The 27799-nt window shown below is 52.5% G+C and overlaps 1 protein-coding gene across 11 annotated transcripts in view; it reads left to right on the plus strand.

Annotated features, from left to right (window-relative positions):
- Positions 1–27799, plus strand: part of OSBP2 (oxysterol binding protein 2) — a 125594-nt gene that overhangs the window by 66996 nt on the left and 30799 nt on the right. For 8 of the 11 annotated variants that reach the window (XM_052795431.1, XM_052795432.1, XM_052795433.1 and 5 more), the window contains one exon: positions 21772–22022. In XM_052795431.1, coding sequence (XP_052651391.1) covers positions 21772–22022 — 251 coding nt within the window. Of the gene's footprint in view, positions 1–19146; positions 19545–21248; positions 21277–21771; positions 22023–24867; positions 25279–27799 lie in introns of those variants that run through there. The other 3 variants (XM_052795437.1, XM_052795438.1, XM_052795442.1) reach the window with 3 other exon arrangements.

A 27799-nucleotide genomic window follows, 5' to 3' on the forward strand; every position in this document is an offset into this window, starting at 1 on the left:
TAAAGTCTGTAATCAGGGCTGTCAGATTAATCTCTTTTAGAATAAAGGCTGAATGCTCTACATCTATCAGATGTATTACATAGGGTGTATTTATGGATTGCCCTGCCTGCGTTCCTTTGCTGTAAATGGTTTTACCAGCCGCAGCAGTGAAATAGCGACGCAGGGGTGTCCATGGGGATGTTTAGAGATGTTTCGTGTTGTGGAAATCCTCTCTTATTTTAACCAGCGTGGGCGAAGGGAGGAGCAGCTGGGATGTTCGTTTGCAGAAGCAAGGACAGAGCCACCCCACCAGCTGCCCTCGATCCCCACGGCCGGTGGAGATGGACGTGCGGGTACCTGCGTGCACACCGTGAGGCACCGCAGCGGTTGGGGCAGCCTCTGCAGCCCCACAGGGCTTGCTAGGATGAGCTTGTAGGGCAGCCAGCGTCCGAAGGGAGTCCTGCTTTGCAAACAGGGAACGTTGCATTGCTTCCCGAGCTGGCCAAGCCGCCTCCTTCGCAGCAAGGAGCCCTCAAAGTTCAATGAGGTAGCAGAAGCGCGCGCAGACGGCAGGGATCGTTCATTTTCCTTCCGAATGATGCCTTCTCCTCCCCTTTCCCCTTCGTTTCTAGCAGCCGTGGAGATGGGTTCCTGTCCATGTGCACGTGTGGCTCGGTTGGAAGAGGATGCACCCCGAGGATGCGCAGGTGCCGGTGGAAATGGATGTGCTGTCCTGGTGCTCGCAGTGCAGGATTGGTGCCAGAGCGGCTCAGCACAAGGCAGGACATGCTCTCCTCCTTGGAGCTAGTCGGCAGCAATCACTAACAATGTGGGCTTATTAGCTGTGTCTTAAATACAAAGCAGAGTAATTAGGGAGGAAGTGGCCATCTTGACAGCCTGATGGTGTAATTGGAGACCAGAAATGCGTTTATAGAATTGGAAAGGAGATGAACTTCCAGCACCATCTGAACAGGTCTGCAAATAGAGACCCTCTGTACAGCAGAAATTGATTTATTTTTTTCCTTTTTTACTGACTAGGCGGCACTGGCAGCCAGCACAGCACTTCAGGGGAGAGGATGCTGCATCGGTGTGTCTGTCGTTCTCCCGGTCTGTGCTGTTCCCCAGCCAAACCTGGACTGGGGGCTGCTGATGGGGGAGCGATTCCAGGGGTAAACTGCTGGTTCAGAGGATCTTTTTGCAGCAAATCATCGATAGTAACTGCTGTGTAGAGAGCAGAGTGTGGCCCAACCTCAGTGAGCTGCTGCCCATCCTGCTTTGTGGTCCTGCAGAGCTGCTGTCACAACGTATGTCTCTGCAGTCATTGCTGCTGTGCTTGTAGCTCCTGGGGGGCGGGGGGGTCAAAACTGGCTTTACATTTGCTCATGCAGCAGAAAATTAACGTGGCCGTAAGAGGGAATGGTACAGCGTGGGTTTGTTGCCTGTCTGCTCTGGCATGTTTGGAAAGTCTTGCCGCCCAGCGAGTGGAAGGGAAAAGGAGAAGGGAAAGGTGTCCCCTTAGGCAACTGTGACCAGTGCCACGGTGCCAGCCCGCTCTCAGTGCGAGCACCGGTGTGCCTGTGCGCTATTCCATGCCGTAGTATCCTCTGACACGCAGCATTTAAGCCTCTCAACAGTATTTTGCAGAAGTGGGGAAAATAGGTGCTTCCTCCTTGTGCTCCTGCTCTTGGGCATCTTGCGCTGAGCCAGTGTCAGACCCGGACCAGTGCTGGCAGCTTAGCAGCAAGCTGGATGTAATACTGTGCAGCCCACTAATTAGTATCTGTAGCTTTGCTGTTTGTTGTGAATTAAGAAGGCTTGAATGGTGCTGATAAACTGCAGCTTTTAATTAATGAAGATGTAGTCCAGTAAAATATACATTTTGTTGTGCAGGCATTCATCCCGCCTTGCCCAGGGGAAGATTACCGGTAATTACTGAAGCCTTCTTAGCAGTTGTTAGTTCATGAAGGCGTGCATCCAGTTAACTTAGGTTTGGACCTCTCACCACATATATCTGCGAGCCCTCCAGCCTGCAGTCATGTCCCCAATGCTGCACCCTTGATGCGTTTGCTTGTCCCGATGCAGGTTTGCTATATACCTTGCTTGAAGCCGCTCATTTTTAGGTGAGATTCTGTGTTTCACTGAACCTTCACCCTTGGTCTCGATTGCAAAAATCTTCCCTACAAAGGGACTAACTGAAGTTTTGTCCTTCATTCCAGTTCAAACCCTTAACAAGCCTCGGATGGCTGGGGCTCAGGAGGAGGGTGGTGGAGGTGTGTGCTCCAGGGCTTTGCCTGTGTTTTGAGTAGCGATGGAGCAGGATTTAAATCCAAAGGCAGAAACGGTGGGAAGGGGGTGTAAGTCAGACCCCTTTTTGGGGCTACTTGTGACCTGCTGTCACCCTCCCTGTGCCTGGGGCTCTCAGTTACACTCTGGGCAGCAGAGCAAAGGGGCTGGGAGACTTCCAGGTCCTGCAGCATCCCTCCCTTGCTGCTGGCGTGTCCTGACCTTTGGAGAATTGGAGGAAGGTAGGTAACTTACACCCGCCCCGATCCTCTTACATGCGAGTAAGCTGAGTGCAGGTGGCTCAGGCAGATTTAAATGCACATAAGGGCATGCCTTAATGGGAGAGTGTCCACAGTACGCTGTCTGGCAGCTCAGCCTAGATGACTGTTTCTCCAAAACCTTGGCTGAGCTGAGCTTAGGAGCCTGCAGGGATGTTGCTGTGCGTAACCCCAGGTCTCAGGGGCAAGGGGTGCGTTAGCCGGTGGGTCTGGGAGAAGGGGGGCTGCAGCGTGCCCTCTCCTGAGCCGCTCTGGGCAGCATCACAGCAGCAGAGGTTTTGGGACGGGCTGCTCAGCCCCTGGCACGTCTCGGGGAGCTGAGCCCATGTCCCAGCAGACCTTCACCGCTGTTGCACTGGAGCTAGCCATCGGAAACCCCCAGCACTGACGAATTCTGCTGTCCTACGTGTGATCCTGCAGCGGCTGCAGGTTTGATGGGGACGGTGGTATCGCAGCCCTGCAGTCTCTTCCCTGCCCCCATTTGTGTCACTGCTCCCCCTCCCTGGGAACAAGGTCTCTTGTCATCTTGTTCTTGTTACCGAGGGTTAGTGAGGAAGGAGAGAGCTGACAGGAATGTAGGAGTGTCCTTTGTACATCTCCCACTGGTTTCTGTGAGGATGAGGCAGCCCTTGGGGCAGGTTGTGTGTTCCCTGCTGATGGGAGACTTACAGAAAAAAAAAAAAAAAAGACTTTGTTGGTAAAAAAATAAAATAAAAAAATCACGGGCCACATTCATCAATAGTGAACCCCCTGGGAGTGGTCCTGGTTACACCAAGGATGACGTTATCCTGCGAAGGATGGGAGCTCATGTTAGCTGATGTGCCTCTCAAAAGCCGTCTGGCTCCCGAGTCCTGGCTGTGCCACCGGCACTACTGCCTTCTTTAGCTGATGGATGTCAGGAGGAGAGGCCAACCCATATGTGAGCTCCCCTCCTTGCACTGCTGAAATCATAGATAGACCTGAGGCTGGAAAATGTTTAAGCATCATTAAAAATGCATGTTTGGTGACACATTTAGGAAGACATTCAAGACCTTCAATGGTTTTCAATAGCCGAGTACCAGGGTGCCATTACTGTTGTCTGTGGGAGAAGAGGGCGTCACCCCACGTCCTCGATGGTGATCTCTTCTGCGAGTTTCTGATTTGAAAAAAACTCATTTCCTCCAAAATATCTTGACATTTGAATTTTATGCCACTTCTGCATTTCTCCTGGCTTGTTTCAGGCTAAGCAAGCTGCCCGTGCCCAGCCCTGTGCCACTCCTTGCCTGATCCCTGCCTGCAGCCCTTGCAGAGACGCAGGGACTTCTTGTTCCCTTGCTCGTGGTGCCAGCAAACTGTAGTGGTTCCTCCATTTCAGCGCAGGGGAGCGGTGCAAATTGATAGTAATCACTGGATATTAAAGGATTTAGTGAATAAATGGACAGACACAATTAAATAACAAAGTTTGTACATTTTTTCATGTGCTTTGTTCATCTCTTAGACAAGAGCAAATGACTTTTAATTATTTACGACAGCACTTGTGTCTGTGGGGCTAAATATTTGCTGGTCTACTTGGAGATAGTCCCGAAGCTGTAGGTAGTGCGAGTCCTCCCTGCAGGGTTGTATTGGATTGTGTGCTGGCTGTGAATTCAGAGCGTACATATAAATGAGAGGAGGGATGGTTTAGTAAAGTGCAAATTTGTAACGTTCATCTGGCTGTGGATCTTTTTGGCCCTGGAGACCCAGAAGGGGTCACAGAGGTTTTTGCTTCTGTATTGCTGATACGAATATGTCCGAAGATAATAAATGCTTTCACAGGCAGTTTTACATGGGGTTTGGTGGAGTGAGTAACCAGATATCCAGTCCTTCTGTGCAAAATTTCAGAGTGATGCTGGGAGGAGATGGGGCCTCCTGCAAGCTCACCATCCCAACCATCTCCCAGAAGAGCAAAGCCTCTCGTCACCCAGGGCTTGGCTGTCTGGTGGCTTCCTTATCCCGGTAATTTCTGCCTGGTGGACCTAGGACCCCATGGAAAAGTAGAATATAAAAGAATAGAGAGTCTGTAATGGAGCTGGCAGCCCTGGGGTGGATCTGCTCCACCTAAGGAGGTTTCTGGGGCTGAATCTGATACCTGCCGCAGGAATTTGACTTGGGATATTTTTAAATGCAAGCATTATCAGGGCTGCCTGAACTATGGATTTGTTGATCTCCGTTCCATCTGCTGAGTAATTTAATGACCCAGGAATACCCCAAAGGATGGATCTCAATGTTACCATCAAACTCCCATGGTGGAGGTTGTGCTGAAAGGGGAACTGGGTACCAGACATGGGCTGGGGACTCGCTCTGCAGCATTGCCATCGTTCCTTCTTTTGTGAAATCTGTGGAAGAGGAGCAGCTGGACTTCAGGACTCCCTGGGTGGCACACATGGGCTGATTTGGGGTTGTCTTCCTTCGCAAGCCTGGAGCCTCTCTCTAGGCAGTGTCCTACAATGTCTACTTTAATTTAATTTAATACAGAGTGGTACCCAGGGAGCCGACAGAGCGATCCTAGCATGCAGCACGCAGTTCTGATCTTCTAACGGCTTGGAAGGTCTCCTCTGTGCTCAGGAAACTCCTTAAGTGATTTGTGAATGAAATTCTGGCACGAAAACGTGTGGCTGTTAAAGGTGCAAAGAAGGATTGGGTTCACTCTGCAGACGAGACATCCTCAGACTAGATATAAGGAAGAAACGTTTTACAATGAGGGTGGTGAAACACTGGCCCAGGCTGCCCAGAGAGCTGGTAGATGCCCCATCCCTGGAAATATTCAAGGTCAGGTTGGACGGGGCTCTGAGCAACCTGGTCTAGTTGAAGATGTGCCTTCTCATTGCAGGGGCCTTGGACTAGATGACCTTTAAAGGTCCCTTCCAACCCAAACCATTGCATGATTATAAAAGGAGATGTCTTCTGCAGTTTGAATCCCTGGGGAAGGGGAGGCAGGAGTGTTCCGGGAGCCTGGGTGGCAGAAACCCTTTTGCTACTGCAGAATACCTGCTCTGAGAAACAGGCAGCTTGTTGCCTGAATGTGTGCTGGTTGGACCCAACCCCAAAGCGTTCCTCAGGCTTCTCCCAGGAGGACCAAGCGGCTTTGGAGCTGTCAGGGATGCGCTGGGAAATTAACGTCCTGATGGACGGGCTCAGTCCATCGAGATGATCTGGAGCAGCGCACCGTGTGCCTGCATGAGCTCTCAGCGAAGACCTTCTCCATCACGGGTCCTGGTCCTGGTCCTTGCCCAGCATGGGGTGGCCATAAACTGTTTGGTGGTTTTTTTTTTTTTTTTTTTTTCCCCTCCTTCCCTGGTGGTAGTTGCTCCATAAAGGTTTGATCCACTGAAATGTGGCACCTTCTGGAGGCATGCTGGGCTCCCAGTGATCTCTCCAGTCTCTCCAGCTGGAGGTGTTGGGGTCCCCAGACCCTTACTGGACTTCTGAAGGAAACGAGGAGCCAGGAGGTGATGCTGCAGGTACCTGGCTTGTATGCTTGCCTCCCACCATGGTGCCAGTGGGGCTAGTCTGGACCTTCTCCACAAGGATCCCCTCGCAGGGAAGCAGCCTAGCCAGTTTTGCAGGTATGAATAAAAGCAAAGTTGCTGTCCCTGGAGCCTGCAGTTAGCTGTGCTTGCAAACCAGGAGGCAAGTGTTAACACATGCCAGCAGCAAAGCAGATCTTTGCACCCTGAGCTGTTGCTGGGAGGTCGGTACTTTGCGTGTCGTTTCTATTTTTATCAGGGCTTCTTTTTATTATTTTTTTAAATTTTTTATTTTCTTTTCTGGTGATGAGATGTGCAGCATGAGCCACCAATTATCTGATAATAAGCGGTTATTTCCCTATAATCACACCTTCACCACCATTTTTTTTTCACTGCTATACAGAACTGTCCGCAAGGGACAGGAGGGGACATTTGGCCATGTCCAGCGGGGCTAACTTTGGCTTTCCAGCATTTTAACAAAAGCATCAGCTGGGCTCATTTTTATCTCCACTTGTGTTCCCTGCCAGCTCTGCTCTTCAGGCCCTGTGACTCCAGTTTAACAGGTCTGAGGTCTGGCTCTGTAGTTCTCCTGGTAGCTGCCAAGCTTTTTATTCCAGTGGAAATGGAGAGCAGAATATTTTAGTCAAAGGACAGAGGAAAAAAAAAAAACCAAACCCAAAGCCTTCTACCTCCTCCAAAAGCTGTCAAAATGAAATCTCCTTGCAAAGTCCTCCTGGCTTCTCCTGAGAAGAGTTTTGGAAAGCTGTTGAAGAAATCCACTTGAAAGGCTTGTCGAAACAGCACTGATCCCTGCCATGTTCCCCCCCCCCGCACCTTTTAAGCTCATGGCTGCTGCTTCTCTCAGTTGTTATGGACATGGAGAACAGATCAGTCCCTTCTGTACTTTATAAAAGTTGTTATTTGTTGACTGTTAGCATGTCTCTGGTCAATTTTCTCCCCCTTTTGCTAAACACTGCCCTTTCATTCAGTCTCTCCCTGCAGGATGTGTTTTCCAGCCCCAACATCATCTTCATGGGTGTCTTTTTATGGTACACATGTGTCTGAGGAGTGCAGTATCCCAAACTGGGCATAGGCTGTTGGGAACTTACTGGAAATTAGGTTGCATGTCTCAGATATGAGTTTTCTATTCCTATAACCCTGAATTTATTTGCTTTTTTTAGCTTGCTTTTAAAAGTTCCATTGTAATTTATATTGGATTTATAATAAGCCATGATTATTGGCTCCTTTTCTGCTAACCAGGCAGTTGCCCAATATCTGTTGGTTTGGTTCTCTCTACTGATATAGCATGTTATCTTGCATTTATCATGTCCTGCATTTCAGTCTCCATTTCTCCAATGAGTCCATCTTACTTTGAGTTTAAACCTGGCCTTTTGGTGTGTTTTAAACCCATCTGTATGTCTTTGTAGCCTAATTTATCAGCTTATTGGAGTTGTTTAGGTGGTTGGGTAATTGGAAAATCCCATATGTGCCAGAAAGAGAGAATGACTGCAATCCAGATAAAGTACAGCATTTGCTGCTGAGGCTTATTGACTGGTAACATCATCATCTACTAATTGCAGCAATAAAATGTTCAATAGCTGGACTGGGAATGCTGCAGTAATTGTAATAAAAATACTTTGTGCTTTCCCACTGCTTTTCTTTCAAGAAACAAGAAGTCCTTTATGTGCATTAATGGACTGGTATGTCCACTCTCCATTCAGGCTTGTATTTTAATATGTATTTCATAGGAAAGGAAGTTGACAACGTAAGGTGGTTCAAAATTCATCCCTGGTGTAGCTTCACTGGTTTCAGGACCCGTATGGCAAGGATAGCTTGTGCCAGAAGAAGTTCGTGAGTTTAGGTCTTCTATATGGTCCTGTGCTGTAATGGGACAAATACCGTTTGCTTGCCAATTGAATCCTGAAAATGAAACTTAGTGCGGGTTTTTTTGGTTTTTTTTTTTTTTTTTGGAAATGTGGTCCTCTGGTATTCCTGCAGCATGTAAGAAAAATTTTGGCTAGCGTCTGCTTGCACCGAAGCAAGCTTTCATTTCACGGAGGCTAGTGGGTGCTGGTGCTGCACTGAGGCTGTAGTCCCAAGGCAGCTCCAGTTATAAAGTGGATTTTGCTTCAGGCTGGTGGCTCGGATGGGTTGTTGTGCGATGGGCAGGACGGAGCTGACTGCTCATCCCTTGGAAACGGGTCTTCATCAGCGCAGAAGGGTCAGTCACAAGGAGAATGGTGAAGGGCTGGTGCCGGAGCAGATCAAGACCTAGCGATCGTTTTGGTTGGCCTTATTTGCATCAACTTTCTGATGTCTCGGAAGAAACTCCTTGGGCAGCCTCCTCTCAGGAGCATTGTTCTTCCAAGGAGGCATCTTCATGGGATCAGCCTCAGTACCTTTGTTTTGGGGTCCTGGCTCCCTTAGACACATTCCCTGCTGTAATGGTGTGTATTTGTCTGCTTGCTTTCCTTGTAAGCTGTAATTTGTCTTGGATGTGAGGCAGAGAGATTAACCCCAGCTGCCTTTTATCCCTGTGGTCTTTCGTTCATAGTCTTTTCAGTCCTTGTGTCACTGTGGTGTTTGCTTACCAAAAAAGCAAGCCCTACAGGGCCACGTTAAAGCAACTCTTCTCCCCTTAGGTTTGGCTCCAACCAGCTGCACCAAAGTATTAAGAGAATCACAGTTACAGAAATCAAGAGATAGTAGTAACATTTTTTAAAATAAAAAATGGAAGAAGTTGCTTACCTTCTTTGTTTCAGCATGGTCTGGTAGAAGGAGGATGTTGTCCAAGCTGTTGTCCAAAGAAAGACTTCAAAAATTTTTAAGCCCATTTTATATCTTCCTTATTTTACCTATTAATTTTTAACCAGATATGTATGTTGAATTTCCTGTGTTATTGCAACTTAGCATGACATCCGATTTGTTAACCAAAAGCGATTATTACAAGTGACAAAGTTGCACTTAGCATAGAGTCCTGGAGTAACTTAGGTTTGAAGGCACCTTTGGAGGTCTCTGGTCCAACCCCCTGTTGAACCTTGGACCAACACAGATCCCATCACTCAAGTCCTTAGACTTTAATTTCTCCAAGACTTATTCATTTCACTTCTCTCCACTGTACTTAGGGATTTCAGGCAAAGCTGATGGGATATTTTGTGAGGAGCAGTGGTCTTTGAGCTCTGGATTTGTTCTCTGGAGCCCCATTGCTGGGTTGGGGTCTTCCCACCTCGGCTCGCGCCCACCACCTGCTTGCACCAAATGTGACTTCAGGAAATGTCACAGCTTGTCACAAGCAGCCAATGTTTGCTATTTTTAGGCTTCCATTTGCTTGAACAGCTTTCCATTTGCATTAGCAGGGAGAAGAAAGAGCCTTGCCAGGTTGGTGATAATTGCTAAGTGATCACCCAAATTTGGAATGATTTATGAATGATTATTTGCTGTACTATTTTCATGATTAATTTCCAGCGTAATTCTTTATAACCACAGAAGTACTGTCTGTGCCTGCATCTGCAGATGCTGTGAAAATCCATCTATCTCTTGGCAGCCAGGCTAGACCATTAAATATAGATACCCGTTTGCATTTAATATTCATAGCTATTAAAAGTGAGGAAAGCAGATGTGTCTTCTAGAGCCAACGTGGAAATTGCTCCGGTTGAGAAATGACGGGTGATCAACGTTTCCAAGAGGTCCGGATAATCACAGATGGGAAAGGCTGGTGTTTCTGAATCAAACCCATGGCGTCAGCAGGGAGGCTGGTTGACAATGGGATAAATAGGGAATCTCCTAAGGAGGTGGGATTGGTTTCTGTGGTATTTACTCATGGGAACAGCTGTGAAGAGCAAGGGTTCGGAGTTTTGTCTGGGATTGCCGCAGCAGAGGTTGACTTTGATGCTTGCCTGTCCTCATGGACCTCTTCCACTTTGCCTGTGGGAGGAAGAAAGGCTTTTACCAAATAAGTGTGATATTTTTCATATGTTTAGATACAAAACTCCTAGACAGGTATGGGAAGAGGCCAGGAGAAAGCGCACAGGAGGTAGAACTGAGAAAAAGGTGGTTGAGGGTGAAAAATTGCTCTTTTCACATTGTATTTTGTAGTTCGGTCATGTCCTGTCCATCCAGTCCCTGTCCACCCTTGTGTTTCTTTTCATCCTCTCCAAACCCAGCAAACATGCCGTGATTCCCAGGCACTGGCTCCGGATGGCAGCGGGAGGGAAACTGAGGCAGGAGGGAGGCAGAGTCTGTGACCCACCTCAAGCTGCTCAGCCGGGGAACAGTTCTGAGCTTGTAGGAGCGACTCCTGCGGCTCGTCCCTGGGGACCGCATGTCACACTGCATCACCCTCAGCATCCTCGGACCCGCGCCGTCCTTCCCCGGTCTCCTGGCCAGGGTTTCCCCCAGGCAGCCGGGTCAGGCACCATCTGCTGCAGGGACAGTGATTTGACTGCCAGTGCTTTTTTTATTGCCCTGGGAGAGGGAAGGAGGAGGTAAGACTTTAGCAGAGATTAATTTAGCCTGCGTCAGACATCTGAAAGTCAGATGTCTGAACGAGTCACGCGGGACTGCCTCTGTCGTCAGAGGAGCGGGCAGTGCCTCCGGAGGCTGCTCCTGCCCTGGCAGCTCCCTGTGGGCAGCGAGGGCTGGGTGATGGGTCTGGTGTTCAGACCCCCAAAATCAGGTGGGAGAAACGTGTAGGTGTTGAATGCATCCTCCTTTGTAAGTGTTGCAAAGAAATTTGAATGTTAAGTGTTTGCAGTGACCTGAGGTGGTGATAAACGCTGACATGAGAACCAAGGCTAGACTCTTTTTTTGGTAAAGTTCTCCTTTTTTAGTAGGAAGCCTTATTGTCTGTGACAACAATCACATGCTGGTGCTCTGAAAACATTAGAAACAAGTTGGGTTGGATCAGCTCCTAAAGACAGCGAGGTGGAAGAAAAGCTTTGAGTTACCCGTTTCTGTAATCCTCTGAGCTATGGACTGGGGAGTTTTCCAGGGGACACGCTTCAGATGATGAAGGGCTCTTTGGGCTTTCCAGTAGACCTCTGGTGACAGCTATGCAGAGAAAGCTTGGACCGAGGCACGGCATGGACTGTGCTGACTTTCTCCTTGGAAACTGTAGTGGCAGGGAAGCTCCTGAATCTCTGGTGCCTATTATAGCCTGCGTGCTCTGCCTGGGCTGGCTGCAGGCAGCCTGTTGTCCCCAGAAGAGCAAAATCGTGTCCCAGAGTCACTGCATGGCGATGCGTGATAGGAAGGACATCACACGCTGCAGCACTTCCATAGTGATGGGGAAAACAACCTTTAAATACGCTGCCCGTTGGACCTGGGAGAGTACGGCAGCAATGGGTCTGGGCTCTCCTGGTTCTCACTGAGAGAAGCTCGTTAGCACCGTGGGGTTTGTTAAAAGCACCAATGCTGCTCCACCATTTGCTTCAGCAGCACTCCAGTGTTTCAGGAGCGTTGGCATCAGCTGGCTGTGCTGAAGCCTGTCTCCAAACAGGATTGCTGATGTACTGCTTCAGCATCCTCTGATGAGGAGGATGAGGTTGTTTTGATGGAGACCAGCTGCGGGCTGTGCTGCTGTGGAAAGGTGAGCGGTTTGGGCTGTGGATTGTGGAAATGAGCAGCAGTGTGGTTTCTTTGGCACTTGGCAGCTTTCACTGTGCGTCAGCAGAGTGTCTCGCTGGGATTTCGGTGGTGACTGTTGGGCTGGGGCTGCTTGCAGCAGTGTGTCTGCTGGTCGGGTTGTTGCCTGTCTGGGAAAAGTGCTTTTCTGTGGCAAGCTGATCTGGCTTAGCTCCTTGCTGATACGGTGAGAAGAATCGCAGGATTTCTTGCAGCCAAAATGCACTCTTCTTGCACGGCTGGTATCATCTTCAGCAGCAGGACTCTGTGGCTTCACCATGCTGTGCAGGCAGCACGTTGATGATCTGATTTGGGTTTTGTTTGGAAGAAATGATGGAGTCTTTTATTGCCCTGTCATTCCTCATGCACACGGGAGACTTGCCTTGTGTTTGCAGCACAGCACCGCAGCCTCAGCTCTCGGCGATGCCTGCGGTACCACGCCGGCACGATGCATCACCGGTAGAGATGCTCGGGTGCAGCGCTGTGCCATGGACAGCCTCCAGTGCTGCCTGCAGCCTTGGACAGCACTTTCCTTCCCATGTCTGAGAAGAGCAAACTTGAGCGAGCTACTTTGTTGTGGCTCTGATACCCGATGGCTTGCAGCTCCTGTGGTGCCCATGTCCCTGAGCTTGACGCTGAACTTGGTGGCTGGCTGGAGGAGGATGCGGCTGGAAGGGGAGGGATGCTGCGCAGGTGCTGCTGCATGTCCAGAGCCAAAGTGCTCTGGAAGTGGGGTTTGGTGATGTTAATGTGTATCGTGCTTTGGGGAAATGGTCTCCAGGAGTGGCTGAGATGAGCTGCAGACACAAGCTAGGAGTACTCTGGACAGCCCAGTGTCACCGAGCATCACCTGCATCCTGCTGCGGGCCCGTTATGGTCACCCTGTATGGCCTCTACCGCTCCACGGGGCTGCTCTAAGACTAGTAGGTCGGTTAAGTTCCTTTTTCAGTGCAACCAACTTTGCATTCCAACAGGTGTATGGAGCAGTCAATGACTCTGGCCCTGTTTCTGCTTTCTGTTGTTTCCCCTTCCTCTCCAGAGATGGATGCTGAATTCACCCACGGGTGGCTTGGCCACTTCTACCTCCTCAGTGAGCTGATGGAGGAACAAGCCATGCCTTGCTTCTGATGGTGTGGTCATCTGGGCAGCACCAAGACAGCTTTTTCTAGGGATGTTGGGAACAATCATGGGGGCCTGGGGTGCTGCCAGGCTGGTGACTCGGATGCTTCAAAACTCAGCTCCCCGACAGCAGACCCGCAGTTCTTGCGGCTGATAGGCAAAAAGGCGGCTGCTGAGAATCCCAGTCTTCACCACTGTGGTTGTTGGTGACTTTGGGGGAACCCAAATACTATTTTAATTAGTCAGCAGTGCTCCTTCTATTCTTTTATGTTTTTACCTGTGGATGGCAGTCAATGATTTCCTTTCCCTGTAGGTAAATGAAACCGTTTGGATGCAGAGGACAGCTTGCAGCGCACAGTTTGTTTTTGGGTTGTGCTTGGCTCCTCGGCGGGTGCCGAGCATTGCAGAGCTCAGCACCTCTGCGATGCAGGAGCCGGTCTGGCTCGGCCTCGCTCCTGCCATATTGATCCTGTGCTTTCACCCCCCTCGTCTGCTCATTCCCCTTTTCTACCATCAGAAAGGCAGATTTAATTTCTTGTGCAGGGCCAGCCCTGCCTTTGAGAGGCTCCAGAGGCTCCGGCGAAGTGGTGGGTGAGCAGCTCAGGGTTGCAGGAGGCTCGGGGAGAAATTCAAGGTGATGTAGGAAGGACGAGGACTTTTCTGAAAGCGAGGATTCTTGGGAAGTTTTCCACTCACAGGGTGGAGAAGGAAGTTGTGGGATGTAGGAAGAGGAGACCATCTGTGCTGGACCCAGAGACGAAGGTAAGCGGGGATTAATTGCCCGCCCTAGCCACGGTGCAGTGCCGCATAGCTGCGGTGCTTCAGGCTGGAGATGTTGCAGCCGGATTCCGGATGCAGTTTGGGAATTTTAGAATAAAAGGTCTAATGCTAAACCTTTCAATCCCTTTGCCTTCTCCTGGCTTATCCCTTGAAGAGGCTCTTCCCAGCTCTGCTCATCTGGGAGCAGCACTGAAACAGCCTGACCGTGAGCAGCAGCACCCTGGGGTTGCTCCAGGTCTCCCCGATAATTTTGGGGTGGGTGCGCTGCGTGGCGGTGCCTCCGGCAGGCACCGTGTCGCTGGGTTTCCTCGCAAGCTGCAATGCAAAGGCCCGGCGTGTTGCCAGCGGAGGGAAGTGCCTGCCTCGTGCCTCCAGCCAGCAGCTTTTCCACCAGCTCCGGAGAAGTTGCAAGCAACGGGAAATATTTAGCTGAGGGAAGTTTTAGAGACAGAAGACAGGGATGTAAAGGGAGCTTCTGCCTTAATGGCCTCCTCGTGAGATGCTGCTCTGGGCGCTGAGGTTTCGTGTTGCTCTCCAGGCTGAGAAACAAGCCCGAAGAGGCTTACGGCCGATAGCTGCCGATCCATTTTACATAGATTAAATAGCATCACAGCTCCAAAAATAATCTTCCCAGCTTACGGTGAGGTTGGCTGTTCCTATAGCAACTGCTTCATGCCAGTGCCCTACAAATAAAAATCACAACAGATTGCCTTTAAGTTGGGTTTGCAAGTCAAAACAAAGCATGAGATGGAGAGTGAAGGGGCTCGGCTTGCAGGGGCGCGTGTTTTTAGGGTGCGTAGTGTGTACAAAATATAAGCCGTGCGTGTTCCTGGAGAGGAGATTTATTAAGAGCTGCTGTTAATGGTGGTCTGTGTCTCTTGTATTTGAGCTCTTACAGCTGTTTCCCTTGTGCATGTGGATCGTAAAACAGCAACTGCGTTTGTAAAACCTTCCCGGTGCAGGAGGGAGAGGAGGATTTTGCAAACCTTGGTAGCTGTTATGTGGGTTACTATGGTGCCTGGGGGCCAGGCCTGCTCTGCCAAGCTTGCATGTCATAGCAGCCCAGCCTGATACCACAGGCAGAGGGCAAAAGCGGCGGTTTTGGACTTGGGTCGTGCTCTCTCATGGCTGATGGCACCTTGCACGCAGGCTTAGCCCAAAATCTCTGCCTCGGGGCCACCGCTGGCCCAGGGTCCTGGCAGGCATCGCCTCCGGAGATGCTGGTACCGAGCAGCGAGCCCTGCCCCGAGCAGTGTGCGGTCGGTGCAGAGCTGGGCTGCAGGAGGGAGAGGGGGATGGATTGAAATCGTTGGTGGTCCCTGTGTGCCACCGATGGGCACAGGAGGTCTTCAGGGGACACCAAGTTTGGGAAGGGCAGGAAACCTTGGGAGGATGCCGTGGAAGTTGGGCTGACTCATCCGAGGCACAGGAGTAAGAGGAACCTTGCAATTTGTTGTCAAATATTTGCTGCCAGCCTTTTGTGTTTATTTTCTTGGGTAGCTTTTGTTCGCTGTAGAAGAACGACAGGAATTGTCATTATACACCTGTCTTGCCTTGAGGAGCAGGGTGAGCCGAGGTGAAGCTTGTGAGCCAGGGACATGCTGTTCCCAAAGGGGGTCCGGGGGCACCCGCATTCCAGCATGGGTGGGGGGTCCTGGGCTGGGCAGCCCCCCTGCCAACCCAGTGAAGGTTTGCTGCTTGAGGGAGGATCTTTCTTCTGCAGAGAACAGATGGCAGAGCTGCTGTTGGCAGCACCGGCTGGCACCCAGCGCAGAGAGGGACGAGGGTCAGGTAGAAGCACCGCTGTCCTCCTGTGCAGGAGGGGGGTCCATCGTAGAGCCCCTTCCCTCTGCAGGGGCAGGGTGTGCTGGGGTCTGCGTTGGAGAGTGGCACGGCTGGAAACCATGTATTAAAATAGTATTTGTGTCCTTGAAGGATATTGCCTGTGTGAAGGGAGCAGGGATGCCTTCCTGGCTCCTTCAGAGCCTCTAAGGTTTTTGTAGGTTCCAGACACACAGCCCCTGGTCCGCCCTGGTCCTGCCCAGCTAGCGGACGTTGGTTTGAGGTTTAATGTGATTTAGGAGCTGCTGGGAGGCAGCTTGGGCTTGCAGCTGAGGATCCAAAAGGGCCAAACTGGTGAAAGCTGTAAGAGTGGCATCCAGAGGCAACAAGCACAGAGCATCCTCCACCTCAGCAAGTCCTCAATGCCCTGCTTCTGGTTTCTCCCCATCCCCTGCTTGTGTTGGAAACCCCCCTTCAAAGCCATTGTGAAAACTCATTTTGAGTTGGGACACAGTGGATGCGCTGGAAAACTTTGCAGCAGGAGTCTGCTGGGCAGCGCCGGGGCGTCTGCGTGTTCCTCGCCATCGCCCTCGTGCAGTCCTCGCTCTGCCAGCTCTCCCATCGCGGTGGGGCTGTGGTGGGCCGGCGAGGGATGCTGCACTGCCCTGCCTTGATTTTTCATCTCGTGCGTTGTGAAGTTTATGGCAAAGCCTCGTGGGTGTCCCTGGTGTGCTGGAGACACACTGGGTCTCGGTGAGGAACGGCTTTGCCCTCAACAGGTCTCTTCTGAGTTGGACCTATCAGCCATCGCCAGGGATGGAAAAAATAGTTTGGAATCATGTTTTCCCCCATCCTAGCTCCCAAGCATTTAGGAATATAAGTTTCTCCAGCTTTCAAGAGGGTTTGTGATCTTGAATCGCTGCGATTGGGAAACCCCCCATTCGGGCAGCTGCTGAAGTCCTGAGTGGTGTAAGTCTGCCGGGCAGGTTGCAGGTTTGCCTCTGCAAATTGTCTGCAGTCTTTGCCCTCGAGTGAGGAGCCCTGGCCGGAGTCTCTCTTTCTGTGAGTATTTCCTGACCTTTGGGGTGTTTTACCAGCCTTAGCAAAGCAAAATCCGTTTGTTTTTTGTGTTTTGTTTTTTTTTTTTTCCTGGCTGAGTTGACACAAAGGAAGGATCCCCGATGCCGTGGCGCTTGGCTGTGCTCCAAGTGAAGACCTCCAGGCGATGGCTTACGGCTGCTTCACCTTTCTGCATGAGTGAATCCTTTATCCTCAGCAATAAGAATAAACGTTGCTGCTTCTCTCTCCTCCAGCACTTTACAGATAATCTTCAGCAGTAACCATAGGAGTTGGTGGGTCTCGTGCTGCTGCAGCAAAGCAACTTCCCTGGGACCATCCTCTCCCAGATGGGGAAACAAGGAGTTGTCCAGACCCTGGACAACCCTGTCCCCACCCTTCTGGCTGTGCCGCAGGGACAAGCAGGAATGTTCCCGTTGCAGTGGTTGTCCTGGTGGTACCAAGAAACCAGCTGAAAAGCTGGGTGGAGATGGTGTGGGAGCAGGGCTCCTCTGCTCGGATCTAGGGCTGCTCTTACCCACAAGCTGTTGGACCAAAGCCGGTGCAGATCTGAGAGGCTGCTGGTTCCTTGAGGAATGAGTTAGATTTGTGTTTCTACTTATTTTGGCTTTGGTCAGCTTTCCTTCGGGCTCCCAGGAGAAAGAGGTATGGTAACGCTGGTCCTCAGGCCTCCCGTCCCTGGGCTGGAGAGCAGCATGCTGCCAGGAGCCTGGTGCTGGAGGATGCCAAAGTCTCTGGTGAGTGTGTGTGTGGAGCAAGTGCAGAAGGATGGAACAGAGGAAACATGAGGTTAATTTAAAAAATAATAGTTAAGTGCACATGCTGCTTTTCTGCTCGTGATGGTGGTCCCTGTGGGGCTGCGGTTTTGCTTTTTCCTGGCCCTTTTAGGATGCTTTTCCCAGTGCTGCACCTGTAGGTAAAGCCAAGACCTCATTCAACCTCCTGGCTTTCCTGGAGCCAGGATTTCACAAATAGCTATCTTCATAGTCCAAAAACCTTGAGGGAGCGAAGTGAGGGAGGAGGAGTTTCTGGGGACTCGGTCGATCCTGCTCGGCCCGTGCTGGTGTTGTGAGGATGGTAAGGAGCAGAGTATTTCAGCACTGGGGGGTGTTTTGGCATTGATCGTGGGTTGGAAACACATCTTCAGAGCCGGTGTCAGTGCTTCGCCCTGGTGGGATAGCAGTGAGGTTGTTTGGTGCTTTGCGTGATCGTTTCTGCTTTAACTTGATCTGATTTGATTGTAGCTATGACACTGTATTTCCTTCTTCCTGTGCTTTGATTTGAGATAATTACAGCAAATTATGTTGCTTGAGATATTTTTATTTACCATCAGTCACAGAAGCATGAATTGGTCCAGGTCTCCGTGTGTCCTGGGCACTGGGGCTGTGGGTGTGGAGGCAGTGCCGGTTACGGGGATGTGCTTACCAGGGACGGAGGGAGGTAATGAGTTTTCCGTCCTCTGCGCTGGGTGTGCTTTCGCTCCTGAGACAGCACTGCACATCGCTCCCCCATTGCTGCACCACGACCTTCTAGCCCTAAGATCCCGTTTGAAGTCTGCAGCCTCAGCAGAGGGTCTGACACCCTATTCCTCCAGGCAGGAGGAGGAAGGCAGTGGGATCCTGCTGCCCACCCCGCCGGCGTCCCGGCATGGCCATGAAAACAGCTTTGGGGCAGGGGGCAAGCTGGTGAGGGATGGTTAGCTCAGCTAACTCAGCCTGAACGAGCAGCATCACGACTAGCATGGTCTGACCCAGGTGCCTTCCCCCTTTTTCCTGGGCTTTGAGGCATTTACATAATCCTGCACAACGATAAAAAAATGGGCCACGCTGCGTTCGTGCCTCCTGCCTCGAGCTGAGCACACAGGCAGGGATCACTACCGCAGCCTCGATAAATGGGCAGCGATGTGCAGGAAATAATGGCCTGGCAAAGGATGGAGCCTGTCCGTCGCTGTGCGGTGCCGTCCCTGTGTCAGAGCATTTTAATGATAGGCAAAAATCCCCAGGCTGTGATCTGGGATTGCACCTGGGGAAGGTGATCCAGGCTTTGCTCCTGAAAGCATGGAGCACTGACAGCCCGCAGGAGCCAGGACTTTGGGGTGGCCCTGTGGTGCTGCCCTGGGAAAAGGCATTTTGTATACAGAGAGAGGGGAAAACAAAATGAGAGGGAAGGATTTGGGGGTTAAATACTGCCTGGGGACAGGAGGCAGAGAGATGCTTCCTCTTGCTTGGCACAATTTTTGCAGTCTTTGTAAACAGATAAAATTATTTTTGGGAAGTATTACCGATGACTACAAATAGAAAAATTGCGAATTTGGTTTGTCCCCTTGAGTCCCACAAAGGTAATGCTGTTTTTTGACATAATTAGTGGTGGTAGATGCCTGGCTTGTGTCTGTGATGAAAGCTGAGCTAGTGTGGTTGACTTCTGCTTCTGGTAGTTTTATAAAACACTATAATATGTTATAAATTGGCTATTAAAGATCGGCCTCATTAGCGATCAGGTCCCGGATGCTATGGAGAAGTGGTTCCCATCTGCTCTCTGGCGCGCAGGCAGCTCGTAGAGCCCAGGAGAGGCTGCCGGGATGCTCGTGGGGAGAGCGTAGATGCGCGCCTGGAGAGAGCAAGGGGCTCTTCAACTGGAAATAGGAGGCTGTGGCCTGGCTGAGCTGTGTAAATGCCACCATCCCATTCCCACCCTGCGTGCAGATTGAACGCCGGAGATCCTGGGCCACGTTTGGATCGGTGTCCACGGGTGTGTGTGCTGCCGGGGTGTACGGTGTCGTGGGGCGAGGGCAGTGCCCCGGGATGGACCTGCTGGACCAGTGCCTGGACCTTGCAGCTCGAGAGGAGCAGGTTAACAGCCCGATCAGAGGCGACGGCTGCAGACAGAGCCTTGCAAGGTGGAACCCGTGTTGCTGCGCAGTAGGTCCGGTGAAAGCTGATTCCGTATTTGATGGCGAAGAAGAGATGCGTGGGAGACTGTGAAAGGGGATGGATTCAAGCCTCTGCCCGAGATCGCCCTGGAAAGCCTCAGGGAGACGGCTCTGAGCAGCAGTAGCGGTTCGGTGTCCCTCTCCCAGCGAGCGTCCGGGTGCTTCAGGGTACAGTGTGCTCTGTCCTTCGGATGCACCAGCTCAGGACAGGTACAAAGATAATATTCAAAGCTCAGGGGGATGTGTATATGCTGCCAGGGACCCAGAGCACCTTTGTGCGCCTCAGGATGAAAGGCACCGTGGAAATACTTGAAACATTTGAAATGGAAAGCGGACCTTAGGGACGTATTGGTTACTTTCCTTACTGGTGGAAAAGTGGCTTAAATTTTCTTGCTAGATCTTTTGCAGTTGGCATGTACAAGACGACTGTGGTGTAAGCGCATGCCCATTGTCATGGTACCTCTGTGCACCCTCCTGGGACAGAGCCCTTCGAATCCTGCGTGTTCCTGTTCCCCTTCCCCTGCCTGTCACCTCCACCTGTGCCAGAGACTTCCCTGGTGCTGTGTGTGTTTCCAACATGCTGGTCCTGTCCCTGAGAGCGGGGCTGTTCCCCCCGGCCGTGTAGCTCAGTAGCTCCCCAGCCTGTCAGTGGGAACCAGCTCTGCTCCCAGCACCTTGGCTGGGTGCTCGCCTTCCTTGGGAAGGTCTCGCTTGGCTTCCCGTGGGTGCTGTGAACGCTAGCTCTGATAGTCCTTTGTCCTTGGTGGCCACAAGCCGCTTCATCTTCTGGCTTTAACAACTGCTCCTCGTGTTCGTCAGAGGTTTGTGCGCTGTGGATGCTCGGGGCTGGCTTGCAGACGGAGCAAATGATTGCATTGGGAAATGCTGCCCCGGTGCTTCGTGAGTTGCTTGCATTTTGCTCTGTGCCCTGTTTCCCAGCAGGGCTTTGATTTCCTTCTCCCGTCGTCCTTGGGCAGCTGGGGTAGATCCCACTGTGTAGGATAAGCCTTGTCCCTTGGCTATGTTTCCTTGTCCCATCACCTCCGTCCTGGGTAGCTTCATAGCCACAAGACTTGGTGCCGTACCGCGCCGTGCTCTGCCACTGCCTCAACTCTGGGCTGATGGTCCTTCTATATTATCCAGATTGCTCTGGCTCTTGCCTTAGGAACATGGCTTTGGTACTGTTAAATGAAGTGCCCTCTTTCTCTCATTTTCCTTAGCTGGCCCAAGAGCAGTGGAATCGATATGAGCGATGGCTGAAGATCCCTCTCAGTATCTACAGCATTTCTAAAAGGTCTTATAAATGAGTCAGGAATAAAAACCAAACACCCACCTACCAGTGAATTATGGGCTTTACTCCTTTTCTTGCAGCCTAGAAAGGGGATGTGCTGCACCCCCGTTCTGACTGCGGCATCCCTGAGGTCTGTGCTTTGCAGCATCGTGGCGTCTCTCAGCCTGGCTGGCTTGGAGGACATCCTCGTCTCCCCGGCTCCCCCAGTCCTGGCAGAGAAGCTGCAGGCAGGTTTTGCTGGTCCCCATCTCTTTTTAATCCAGAATTAATCCAGATGATTGAGGGGAGGGGAAATGAAGGGACTGCTCCCTGCTCTTCTGCCTTAGTGGTTTTTGGGTGCACCTGGAGAAACCTTGGCTAAACTTTGAACGTAAGGATGGGGCACAGACCCTGTGCAGGTCTGCTCTCACTTTTTGTATTTGCTTTGGGCAATGCCGCCTCTTGGAGCCGCTCACCTCCTCTGCCCTCCCTGGGGGGAGCAGTGGGATGATCTGAAGAAATGCTGCATTATACTTGCTGCTTGCTTTTGGGTCGGTTTTCTAGTTTTATGTCACCCAAGTGTTCTGGAGTTGCAGGAATAACCATTTCTGCTCTACCTGAGATGCTGATTGTGGAGTTTTCTGCCCTCTGAAGACGTGATGATGGTTTTGGGTAAAGGCTGTTACTCTCCCCTGTGTCTTTGCGACCTTTCCCTTGGGTGAAATAATTTATCCCGCCCAAAGCAGACCTTGCAGAACCCCTGCGAGGTTTGCTCCCGGTGCAGGGCGCATTGACACTGTGCCTGGCTCCCGTGGCTGTGCATGGAAAGAGGAGGTTTGCCGCGTGGCCCTTCCCCAGTGGCACCAGCACAGTACCCCCCCGTGCCACCCCACATTGCTCATCTTTAGCAGCCCTGAACCAAATCCCCATTACAGCCACAGAAACCCTTCGGACACTGCCTTGGGGCTCTGGGTGACATCCCTCATTGCTCCTCCACACCATGCTCTGCTCCCCGGGGGATGCAGTGGCCATGACCCCCAGCCCCAGCAGAGCTGCCTGCACATGGGAGGAGGCAGGAGGTCCCCCTGCCCGCGGTGATAGCGGGTTAATACGGTCCGGGAGTAACCATGGAAACTGTTTTTTTTTTCTCCATCCCTCCCTTTGCAGATGACTCGGGCGATGAGGAGCCCGCCTCGCAGTCAGACAAGAGCGAGCTGCACGGCACGTTGAAAACCCTCTCGAGTAAGCTGGAGGATCTGAGCACTTGCAATGACCTGATCGCGAAGCACGGGGCGGCCCTGCAACGCTCCCTCAGCGAGCTGGAGAACCTGAAGCTGCCGGCTGAGAGCGGTGAGAAGATCAAGGCGGTGAACGAACGAGCCACGCTCTTCCGCATCACCTCCAATGCTATGATCAACGTAAGTGCTGCCGGCCGAGCCACCGCGTTTGCGAGAGGAGGCAGAGGGAGGAACATTTTTATCCTTCTCTTCCTCCATCGTCCTTTTTCCCCTCTGGCACGGCCCCGTTTTCTCCCTGTGCACCGGCTTTCTGCAGAAGCTGTGCACTGGCACGGGGCTCGGGCATGGCCGGGGGCTCAGTGCCGGCTCAGCGCCGCGGTGAGGGGATGGGAAGTTGGGAAGGTGCAGCCCAAGAAGCAGACATGTGTAACCCCCCGAGGCACAGGTCTGCTACATCCTTACAGCTTCCAAACCAGGACATTTTGGATGTAAAGCCAGGTAATGTGGAGGTTTGGAGTGCAAAGGGGCTTTCTGCTGTTCCGGGGGTGGCTTTCTGGCTGGCACAGCAATTTGGAGCCCGTTGCCCACTGCAGATTGACATGCGTCCCCACATCACTCATCGTCACTGACTTCCATGAAACTGCCCTTGTTTTACACGACTGGGGGATTTAACCCCCGCAGGGTCCGAGAGCTGTCTCGTGCTGGCTGTGCTCTCCCAGACTGGTTGGTTGGAGGTTGCGAAGTGTGTGCTGGCACCGACACTGCTCTCTGCCTTGTGCAGCGTGACGGTGCTTTCTGATTATTTTTTGGATAGCTTCTGTTTGGAGTGTGGATCTGCCTCCGTTGCAGTGAGACAGTCTTTCCTGGGGAGCCTTATTTTCCCTGGGGAGCTTTGGGAAGGGGAAGAGAGAGCAAAACTAAATAAAATATTTAAAGCAAAAAAAAAAGAAAAAAGAAACCCAACCCAAAAGCCTAACAGACCTGGAATAAGCCTAACAGAGCTTGGGGAATTGTGAACAGAGTAGTGCTGTCACCGTGCTGTCCCAGCCCTGAGCAAAAGGAGGTCGTGTGTTGTTTTATGTGAGCTTTTAAAAAATAATAATAATCCACAGCAGGAGCCGGAGAGCACTCAGGAGCCCTGTGGTTGCAGCATCCTCCCCATCCGTGCTCACAGGATTTTGTAGCCATGGCGGGGAAGGGGCTTCCTGAGACTGTGCCTTGCGTTTTGGAGCAGCTTTGGGGGTGCCTGTGCAGTGCTCTCCCAGCAGAGAGTTTGTTGAAGTTTTTGGAGCAGGGATGGCAGCACGTTGCGAGTGACGGGAGGTGACGGTGGAGCCCTCGGCGCTGCCAAGGTTTGCTGTTAGGAGGCAGACCGGCGATGGGATGTGGGCAGGGAATTGCTGGGGAGCGGATTTCTCTAGCAGCCTTTTGGGAAGGGATGAGCAGAGCAATATTGGCTATGTCCAGCCCAGAGAGGAGGAGGTTGTGGTGGTTGCAACGTGATAAAAACTTGAGCGAGGCCATCCGGACAGTGGGAAATAGCACAAAAACTGTTGCGCAGGTTAAAAACATCAGAAATGTGGTTTGTCCAAAACACTGAGCAGGTAAGAGGGGCCAAGGAGGGAGCGAGGCATGTGTTTTCAGGTGGATGTCAGAGACCCGTTTTTAACAGCATCCTTTTGTACTTTAGCTCTTGGCTGAGTGTCTCGAGGAGATGTCTGAAGGGGAAAGGCTGTAACTGGAAGAAGCAGGACAGGAGCGGAGTGACAGCTCGGGAGGGTGGTTGCGGCTCTCTCAGCTTGCTGATGAGCCTGTCGTTTCGGGGGGAGGTGATGGAGCTGTGGGCAGGGGGACGCTGACCCGCAGGAAACAGCGATGCTTTGTGAGGGGGATGGATTAGAAAGGCAGGAGGAGGGCGAGCAGGGCAGAGTTGTGGGGGCCAGGAGCAGGGGGGACCGACAGCCTGACCACCCCATCATGGTGGGCTGGTGCTCCCAGCTACGTGCTCACCTTTTCCTGCACGGATCCCTTTTTGCGCCTTGATTTATCTTTTTAGCATGGGGTCATGCTTTCCGTGAGCTGCTGTGCGGACCCTCCCCAGGGAGTCTCTCATGGGGTGGGAGGTGGCTCCATGCAATGCAAAGGTCCTGAAATCTTCTGTATTGAAATGTGAAACATTGCTACAAGGAAGCACATTGGAGTCAAGCCATCTCCTGGCTGTAGGTGAAAATACACCCTGCTCCTGCCCACCTCGATCCTCACAGGCTTCTCAGGGCCATGCATCCCATGGGAGCACAGGGTGCTTTTGATGGGCCGGTAGTTCCTTGCAGGAGAAATTAAACTGCCCTTGCTTGCCAGTTTTTCCCCAGAGAGGTCCCAGCCAGCAGCGACCGGCTGGTGCTGGTGTGTGGATGCTCCACGTCCACGGTCTGTCCCGGCCCCAGCACCAAACCTTGCTGACCTGCTCCACCCGGCGCGGCCAAATCCTGCCTCCGAGGGCATCGCCTCTGCCTGTGCAGCAGAGATTGGCTTTTGCAGGAGATGCCGTGGCTCACGTCCACGGCTGGGAACGGTGACACGCAGCGCTGCTCGTTCGTTGCCGAGATTGCGCCACGTTCACTTCTTTTTCAGTTGCACCCCGGAGCAGTTTAGGGGGGTTCGGACCTGCTAACCGCCGGCTACGACAAACCCCCAGGAGCCGTCTGCCCCTGCCCTCTTCCCGAGCAGTGCCGGGCTCACAGGAGCAGCCCCGGGCTCTGTGCTTGGGTCCCGCTCCTGGCTGGGACCTGTGCGGCCAGCGTGTCCCGGCTGGCAGGCAATGGACAGGGCAGGGCTGGGCTTTGCTGCCTGCAGCGGGAAGGGATGGATGCTCCGGGGCCGGCGCCTGCCGTTTCCATCTCCATCCAGCTGTCTGTGATCCGATTATGTAAATGTCCCTGGAGCCACGGGGAGCGGCAGCAAGCAAGTAGAAATAAATAAATACATATGTAAATGAGAGAGCTTCGCTGCGAAGGTGACCTCTTCGCTGTGTGCTCTGGGTGCCTGCCTCGGTCGACTCCGGGTGCTTCCCCTCTGGAGATCGGGAGAAAGTGGCTTGGGCTGCCCCTGGGTGAGTGATGCTCGGGATGACAGAGGAAGGTTTGGGCAGAGGCAGAGCGGGACATGCTGGACCTTTGCATTACAGGCAAGGATCTAAAATGTGGAGGGACTGACTGTTGCAGAGCTTAAATTTAAGCCCAGACCTCTGCGAGCCACTCGTTCGCTCTGCTCCCTTCTGAACTTTTGGAAATCTCAGATAACACCATACCGGCTGAGACTCGCAGCGCAGTTCAGCCTCGCCGGGACCAAGACGCCCCATGTCAGCGGGGCTGTGAGGAGCGACGAGGAGGAGACGCAGAAAAGCAAGTTGCAATCTGCCGCGAGGGAGGAGTGGGAGGTACGTAAAAATAAGAAGCAACAAATTAAAGGGATAATTAGAGGAACAGAGACGAAGAGTGCTGTGCTGAATTACGTAGTCTTGTCCAAGGAGCAGGGAAAGCTCCCGTCTCATAATTTAGCAGCAGACAGCAGGCAGGAGGGCTGTGTGGACACGCTGAGGAAGCCAGTTTGGGCGTCAGGAAGAGCTCACAGTGCTGTGGGTGTTGCTAGAAATAGGTTTTTAATGGGAATGGTGTTTGCTACAGCGAAGCTCGGAGGTGGCCGAACTGCGTGTGAGCGTGCAATAGCTGCGCTCTTCTTTTGCCTTGCTCTGTGCTTCTTTAAGAGACGTGAGCATGGAGAGCAACAGGGCTTGGGTTTGGCCATGTGTCACTCCCAGGTTAGTTTGCGTTTTTCCTTGAGGTTTATGAGGAGCAGAGGTGGAGGATGGCTCTGCCAGGCTGGGACAGCCTGGGCAAGGAGGGGTGAGAGGGGCAGCCAGGGCAGGAGTGCGGTGCTGAGTGGGCAGGATTTCGTGAGGAGGGAGCCCTGCGGGAGCTGGCGTGGAGCAGGCGATCCCGGGGACCTGAAGGACTCCACACCTGCCCTTATGAGAGGCCACTGTGCCAGCGGCCACCCAAGCTCATCACGTGGAGCATGCCGGCACCTGCTTCGAGGCAGACTGACTTCCCCGTGTGGGTTTTCGTTTCCCACAGGAGTGGAACATTCTGGAGGACCAGCACCCCAAGGCATCAGCAAAAAGCATCCTTCAACCCTCTGAACCTGCAGGGAGGGTTTTTAAGTATGCAGAGCACAGTGCTTGAACCAAAAGTGAGATCAATAACAGTATGTGCTGCTTCTCCCCTGGGGAAGGTGGCTACAGGCAGTTTGTTTAAGCCTCTCTGGGATGCCCACCAGCATCCCAGAGGCTGCATTCTCCAGCCCCGGCAGCATTTCTCTCTGCCAGAGCCCTCCGGGGCCGTGCTCCGGCTCAGCAGCAGTTACGGAGTGGCTTGTGCCACGTACTGGTGGCTTGAGGAGCAGCCAACCTCTCCCCGTGGCCACGGTCAGTTCCTGGAGACTTTGAGTGGCATCTGCCCGGTGAAGGCACCCGCTGGTGGGCACCATGGGTGGGTTTGCGGAGGGTCTGAGTGCTGGAGCCGGGGGGGTTACACCTGCTCAATCCGTTTATTTGGAGACTTGCTGGGTGCCGGTGCTGGAGCGAACTGCCTGGGCAAAAGATGCGCTTCCACAGAGCCCTGCTCCTCTGCCTTCCCGTGTCCCAACTTCAGTGCTGTTTTTGTGAAGCCCTGAGCCTCCTCTGTCCCCATGGGGATGCTGCTGTGATTAATCCGTACTCCTAAAATTTTTTCCATATTAAACCGGACTGATGTTGAGCATGTGCTTTGAGCAGCGTCAGGTTCACCAGAGCAGCCTCCAGCCCATTGTGTTTCTAATGGTTTATTTTAGTGATAGGTTAGCCGCCGTGTATGTCTGTGTGCTTGCAGAACTGCTTAAAGCTGGTGGGAAACGGAGTCCCCGGGGCTCAGGCGCCAGGGTGATGCTGCCGGTGCAAACCTGGCCGGGTCCTGGTGTGGAGCTGGCTGCCGGCGTGGGTGGGCGTGCGATGCCGTCCCTTGGGGTCCCTGAAACCCATCATGATCCAGGCAGGATGATGGACCTGACCTCCTCTCTGCTTGCACAGCGCTGCTGGCAGGCAGGGCAGAGATGCTGAGCAGGGAGGGAACAGCAACCTGCTGGGCTGCTCCCAGTTCACACCAGTACAGCCAGTGGGGCTGGAGGAGCTCTCCACCCTGTGCGTCCTTGTACTGCAGGGGTTAATTCAGGCACTGCAGCAAGCAAGCTCCAGGTTCAACCCCTGGATTTGCTTTGTTAGTGGCAGGGATTGCCCCCAGCTGCCCTCAGTGGCCCCAAGCAGATGCTCTGGTGCCTAAAATCAGTGGGGCTGGGTTTCTCTTCCCTGTGACTATTGCAATGGTGATCATGCAGGAGGAGCTCGTTCTTGCATGTAACAGCCTGTGTTAATTATCTGTGCTGCGCTAATGACACACGCATTAATCGGCGCATTGAAAACCATGTTACCGACCCAGAAAACCCCCGGCTTTGGGATTAAATCTCTAACCCAACCCTAATCCTCATCGGATGAGAAGGCTGCAGTGAGGGGTCTGTGAGTCCTGGGTGGTTTTGCTGTGGATGCGCCGCACTGATGAATAAATAACTGGTGGGTGCTTTGCTGTTACCTGGGGGAGGTGGTGGAGGGTGACGGGTGTCTCTCTGGGATCCGTCTCTGCCTGCACGGCTGCCAGAGTGGGGCTGGGGTCCAGGGGAACAGAGGTGTGGAGCCCGGCCCCTGCGCTCGGAGCTGCTGCAACTTTCTGTGGAGCATCCTTTATTGCTTTTTTAATTTAGATGTGTGAGGGTATCTTTGATTAGATCTGTCCAGAAAGGCAGTGCCTTCCTCAGGTTCCCCTCATCATCATCATTCCCCATGGCTGCTGAGTCCTTCCAGCCAGATTATA

Source organism: Harpia harpyja, chromosome 9, assembly GCF_026419915.1.
Source record: "Harpia harpyja isolate bHarHar1 chromosome 9, bHarHar1 primary haplotype, whole genome shotgun sequence".
Classification (NCBI taxonomy): domain Eukaryota; kingdom Metazoa; phylum Chordata; class Aves; order Accipitriformes; family Accipitridae; genus Harpia; species Harpia harpyja.